The sequence below is a fragment of the Elaeis guineensis genome, chromosome 2 (genome assembly GCF_000442705.2).
Source record: "Elaeis guineensis isolate ETL-2024a chromosome 2, EG11, whole genome shotgun sequence".
Lineage (NCBI taxonomy): Eukaryota > Viridiplantae > Streptophyta > Magnoliopsida > Arecales > Arecaceae > Elaeis > Elaeis guineensis.
Window position 1 is genome coordinate 93422223 of NC_025994.2, and position 6441 is coordinate 93428663.

Consider the following 6441-nt stretch of genomic DNA (forward strand, 5'->3'; position numbering starts at 1 on the left):
CATTGCATTTCTTTAAAACCGTTAGAAAGCCAGTAACCTGGAGTAGCTCCAGGATGGAAATTGGCTTGAGCTGGTCAAGACCTATTGGGTCAGCCTTGGGCTAGGCTTAACTGGGTTTGGGCTTATATACAGCCCACTTATTCTGGGTTGGACACAGAACCTAAATGAAGGGCCAAACCTAGCCAGGTTCCTTTATAAAATGGGTCACGTGGCTGGACTAGCTCGGTTTCACTGATACAACCCCCTTGCTCAAATCACTTATCATTGAGACCTCGAGATGGTGAGGCCGACGAACTAATATCCCCTTTCGATTTCAAAAGTGCACAAATATTCTCCAACAATCTTCCATCTAGAAACAACTAAACCGCATCCATAAAGTTACATAGAAACCATACTATCCCCACCTTCTCTTTCTCTAACAATTGGTACCTCTAACAATTGGTACCTCCGCCAAACGCTGCCTTACCAACCATGCACCATCATGGAGTACTTTCCCATGATCCAAGAGAAGCTTATTTGGATGGATTGCTTTATCTTTCCCTCCATCAAGTGCACCTTGTAACTCACCATACGCCACCGCCACTTCATCTCCCAGCTTATTGAAGCACCCCATTCTCTTCTTGTCGACAACAATGATGACAAGTAAGGCCAGACGGCGCTCCCATATTATCCAAATATGGGACAGGTGATGGATCGCGGGAACAAAATGGTGGAGTCAAGTCATGTAAGTTTGGATCATGTTGAACATATTCTCCTGTATGGTCCCAACCTTTGATTGTCGGAACTAATGCTGATCAATCGGAACCCATTCTAATAACTACAACCATATATAGTTGGTCACCATAGCACTGCTGATAGATACACAAATTCGTTCCAAATGCTCTGGTTGTAGTCATTGTGGCAGCTGCAATTGCTGACACTACAGTCTCAGATTGGAGGTCACTTCACTAACCATTGTTATAGTCGCCATCAGAGACTCTATAGACTTGGGCAACATCATCCACGAGAGAGAGATAGAGAGAGCAGGGGCCGAGGGGTGGGGTGATGATAGCCTTAGGGAGGGAGAAACATGTTTTTGATTTTAGGATCTAGATTTTTTTTTTTTTTTTTATGGGACGGATAGGAGATAGGCGGTAAACAAGAATTTGATTGGGCTAGTCCAATTGGGTTCAAACTGAGTTTGGGCCTCTATATTTTAAAAACTTTTAGACCTAAACTTCATTCGAAGTGTTTAAAAAAAAAAAAAAATTTACTATAAGGTTGTGGCCAGACCCAACCCATCCCATTTCCAACCCCAAGTACGTCCTACGAAAATAAGAAAAATATAACTTAACCAAAAATTCTCTATAAGTTCTTGCTTTGGTGATGGCATTGGCATATTCACTCTATAACCTTTGACTTTTGCCCAAAAATATCCTTTTGAAATCTATAGATGCAACGCAACCAAAAAGTCATATTCCTCATGGCCTTGGCATTCGGATAGCCAGCTGGCGCACTTCATGTGATCTTTTTCTCATTCCACGTTTGGATATTCTTGTTATGTAACTTGTTTCTGATCACTCGAAAGGACTGAGCTCAAGTTTCTCTGTGCTACAAGATAGGTCCTTATGAGGTTGAGTGGGACCTTGATCGCCTGAAACACCTGAGAGCGTAAGTCATCCATCACAGGCTTCATAACACATGGATCTTGGGCCATCTACATGCTTCTCCTTTGCTTCGGCTTAAGACACTTTTGCCTAAAAATAGTGATGGTCACTTGCTAACTCCTTAGAAACTGGCAAGACCACCGAATTGACATATTTTTCTCTTAAATAAAATTCAAAAAAAAAAACACCTCTTGCAATCGCAAAAAAAAAAAAAAAAAAAATATTTCATATACCGTCACCAAGGCTTATAGTTTTTTCTTTTCTTTCCCTTTCTCAAAATTGCTTAGAGTGCATGTAAGAATATTAAAATAGTGAGTTGGCATTGTCAGCACAAATTGTATTACAATAATCGAAAGAGGCAGAGAAGTTTGAGCGTGCAAGTTTGAATTTGGAAGTCACGAGCAAATATAATAAATACTTCTATCTCTACTCTCTGGCTTGCTATGTTAATGCATTCAAGATGCGGACATTGTAGAAAGATTGTTTGGGGAGAAGCACCACTCTCTAATATCTCTTTGGAGAGAATCAAACATAAGTATCAAAAAGTTTACGCTGCAATCTTCCTTCCACAATCCACCCTGTTGATCTTTAGAGAAACATGGAGCAGAAGATCAGAAACCTGTCTTGAAGTAGGCCGCTCCGCAGGAGTAGTCCTGGTGCACTGCAAGGCCACGTCGAGCAGCTCGAACATGGATGACTCCTCATATGGTGCCAGAGGCTTTAAAGAAGGGTCCAGCAGCTCCTCACGCCCTGAGGTCGGCAACCCAATCCGAGACTGCACCCACTTCACCATGTCCATATCTCCTTCAAAGGTGCTGTCTGTAGGCATAAGCCCACTCACAAGCTCCATCAATACTATACCCATGCTGTAAATATCACTCTTCTCGGTAGCTTTCATGGAGTAAGCATACTCTGTCCACAATGAAGAATAATAAGAATTCAACTAACATCATGGATTCAGCGCATTCTGGATAAGCTTTGTAAGGGGTTTGAACATACCTGGAGCTATGTACCCATAGGAGCCAGCAAACCAAGAGCCTGACTCGGTGCCCCCTTTCGAGTCGGCCCGGTGGCTCTCAGCGACCACCTTTGCCAGTCCAAAGTCTCCTAGGTGGGCCTCCATGTTTCCATCGAGCAGTGCATTGCTCGTCTTGATGTCTCTATGGATGATCTTCGGCACACAGTCATGGTGTAGATACTCCACTCCCTTGGCAAGCCCAATGGCAATCTTTAACCTCCTCTCCCAGTTGAGCTCCCTCTTCTTCTTCTGACTCACCACCGGCCGGTGCAGCCAATCCCACACGCTGCCATTCTCCATGTAGTCATATATCAGCAGATGCTCACCTTTGTTGTTGCTTAGAAATCCTAGCAGCTTCACCAGATGCCGGTGCCTGACCCCGCTCAGAATCTTCACCTCCCTTGCAAAGCTCTTATCCTGCGAGAAAAGATCCCTGTCCTTGCGTACAATCTTCTTTACCGCCAGGATCTCGCCGCTGGGCAATTCAGCTTTATAGACAGTGCCCGACCCCCCTGAGCCAATCACGAACTCATCACTTAGATTGCTTGTGGCTTCCATTATGGCTTCCCATTTGAATTCCCGCCTCGCGGAGCGCTTCAGAATCGACAAATGCCTGTGGATCTGCGAAGAGCTCTTGGAGGAGTCGGCGCAATTGACTTCGCTTGATGACCTTCTCAAGTGATGCCGCCTGATTGATATCGCCAGGGCGATGAGGAGGATGACGACGACGAGCGTCACCGAGGCAGAGACCAGAGCTATGGATACAGAATTTAGAGTCGAGCGGTGAGGGGTGGAGTTGGAAGGAGCACATGGTTGGAGGGGGCTTCCACAGAGAGCGAGATTGGCAACGAAACACTGCGGTGGCCAGCGAGAGAATTGTTCATCCAGTCTGCCTCGAAGCCTGTTGTAGGAGAGGTCAAGCTTCACCAAGCTGCTCATTTCGCCAATTTGGCGAGGGACTTCCCCGGTTAGCAAATTGTGAGAGAGGTTCAGCTCTTCGAGCTTAGAAAGAGATTTGAGAGACGATGGTATCTCTCCTGTCAGGCTGTTGAAGCTGAGGTCTAGTATGCTCTGTAGCTCCTGCAGTTGTCCGAGCTCAACAGGAATATTCTCCGAGAAAAGATTCTGGGAAAGACGGAGCTCGTAAAGCATGCTTAGCTTTCCAATGGAAGCAGGGATTGGTCCAGAGAACTGGTTATGGGCAAGGTCAAGGACATTGAGGGAAACAAGGTCGCCAATTTGATAAGGGAGTGAGCCATTCAGGAGGTTATCATCAAGAGACAGCTTCAATAGATTGGAACAGTTGAAGAGTTCTACCGGAAGTGAACCTGAGAAACCATTGGAAGAGACTCTGAGCTCCCCGAGTTGAGGCAAGCTCCCAATCCATGATGGAATGGCGCCACTTAGATGATTGTCGTTCAGAACAATGTGGCTTAGGTTCCTGCATGATGCCAGCTCCTTGGGTATTTCCCCGGTCAGCGAATTGCTCGAGAGATCTAGAAGTGAGAGAGCTTCTATCTCTCCAAGCATTGGAGGAATTTCGCCAACCAATCTATTGCTCCCAAGTCGAATCCTTTCAAGCATCGGTGAGTTACCTAATTGCGCAGGAACCTCAAAATTGAATGAATTGTTAGTTAGATCAAATGAAAGTAGAGAGCTCGAACCGCAGAGTGGAAGAATGCTCCCATTGAGTCTGTTGTTGGATAGATTCACTCTGGTGATGTTCCGGCAATTGAACATCTCATCAGGGATGCTACCTTCGAGTGAATTATTGTACAGCATGAACTGCTCGAGAGATTGCAAGAACCCAAAGGTTGCCGGAATTCGGCCGGAAAGCTGGTTATCTGCCAAGTCCAGAATTGTGAGCTGCTGGCAATTCCCCAGCGTTGCTGGGATTGCTCCCGACAGTCCATTCTGCCGAAGGTCCAGCAAGCTAAGCTGCTTCAGCCGCCCGACCGTAACCGGGATGCTGCCAGTGAACTGATTCCCATAGAAGTCGATCATTTGCAAGCTCGAGCAATTGCCGATCGCCGACGGGATCTCGCCGGACAACTGATTCTCATACAAATAAAGAACTTCCAGCTTCCCGAGTTTGCCAATCTCCTCTGGCAACTCGCCTACCAAGTCATTGTGGTAGAGAGTCAATGTCTGAAGGTTGGTCAAGTTCCACAAGGTGCGAGGAATGGAACCTGACAAGCTATTGTTGTTCAGCAATAGATCTGTCAGATTGGAGAGCTCGCCGAATTCGACCGGGATTGCGCCGGTGAGGCTGTTGTTGGCCAAGTCCAGCTGCATTAAAGATCGGCATTGCGCCAAACCTGCGGGAATTCTGCCGGAGAAGTTGTTGGTGGATAGAAGCAAGTGCTGCAGATTTGGCGCATCCCGGCAGAGGTTTCTTGGCAGCCGGCCGGAGAGATTGTTTTCGGACAAGACTAGGAAACTGATCTCACCCAATTCCTCCAGCTCGTCCGGAATCTCGCCTTGGAGCTTGTTGCCGGACAAGTCGAGCGTTTGGAGGCTGGCGAGTTTGCCCAGAGACTTGGGGATCGGTCCCTGCAGCTGGTTGCCCATAAAGTTGAGGTAGACGAGTTGATTCAGCTCGCCAAGTTGACTCGGTATCGCCCCCTGGAGCGAGTTGTTTGCCAGGTTGATGATCTGGAGGCTCGCCAACCGTCCGAGCTCCGGCGGGATTGAGCCGGTGAGTTGGTTCACCCGGAGGTATAGGTTCTCGAGATGAGACAGCTCGCCGAGTCGACGCGGCATCGAACCGGTGAGATTGCAGGCGGCCAGGGCGAGGGTGGTGAGGTTGCGGAGGTTTCCAAGCGAGTCCGGAATCGGTCCCGAGAGGCCCGGGTTGTCGCCGAGCCGGAGAACTCGGAGGGCGCTGAGCGAGCCCAGGGAAGGAGGAATCGGACCTGAGAGAAGGTTGGAGTAGAGGAGGAGAGAGGCAAGGTCGGAAAGGTTGGCGAGCTGAACCGGAATGGAGCCGGCCAACCGGTTGGTGGAGAGGTCGAGGGCCTGGAGGCGGCCGAGCCGGCCGAGCGCGGGCGACACCCGACCGGCCAGCAACGCGGCGGAGAGGTTGAGGCCCACCACGGCCGAGCCAGGGTCGCAAGCAACCCCGGTCCAGGAGCAGAACACCGGGTTGTCCGCACTCCAGCTTTCAAGCACTCCGTACGGGTCCTCCAGGAAAGACTTCTTGACCTCCAGAAGGACATCCATATCTTCCAAGTATCGGCCAGAGGCCAGTAGAGTTGGTATCGAGGTCACCACCAACAAAAGAACAAGGAGTGGAAGGGAGAAGCTGGCCATCGATCTCTAGATGTTGTGCTCTCTGTGGTAGTGGTCTTTTTAGTTTACATGGGTACATGCATGAATATTTTAGAGGGAATGGAGGATGGTGAGGCACCCAAGTAGAAGAGAGATCTCAACCCACGCTTGTAGTTCCCTCGATAAGTGCAAAAAAAGACCTTGTCAGGGGAACGTATCAAATGACATTAAATGGGACCGCCCACGTTGGCCTGTAGAAAGGGTCGCTGGTTTTAGGACAGAGGAAGAGATAAGAGGAGGAAAAAGGGAGATGATTTTGGGAGATCGAGAGGAGATACAGCGGTTGGCAATTGGGTTCAGAAGTTGTTAAAGCGACGTCAAATAGCAGGGGGTGAGAAAGGCGCGGACTGGGGCTTGTGCTTTTGAGGCTTGGGTCCCGGAAAGAGAGCGGTTGGAGTCCTCGATTGGGATATTAACATTGCATCGCTCATTGCCACGCCACGCTCA

General features: G+C 48.6%; 1 protein-coding gene across 1 annotated transcript; it reads right to left on the reverse strand.

The window, feature by feature from the left end:
* Positions 1–2003: 2003 nt before the first annotated feature.
* Positions 2004–6174, reverse strand: LOC105050434 (uncharacterized). The gene is made up of 2 exons (XM_010930455.4): positions 2646–6174; positions 2004–2558 (listed from the first exon to the last, which is right to left on the reverse strand). Exons 1-2 carry the CDS (start codon positions 5974–5976, stop codon positions 2194–2196), a joined length of 3696 nt encoding a protein of 1231 aa, XP_010928757.1. The 5' UTR covers positions 5977–6174; the 3' UTR covers positions 2004–2193.
* Between the last annotated feature and the right edge of the window lie 267 nt (positions 6175–6441).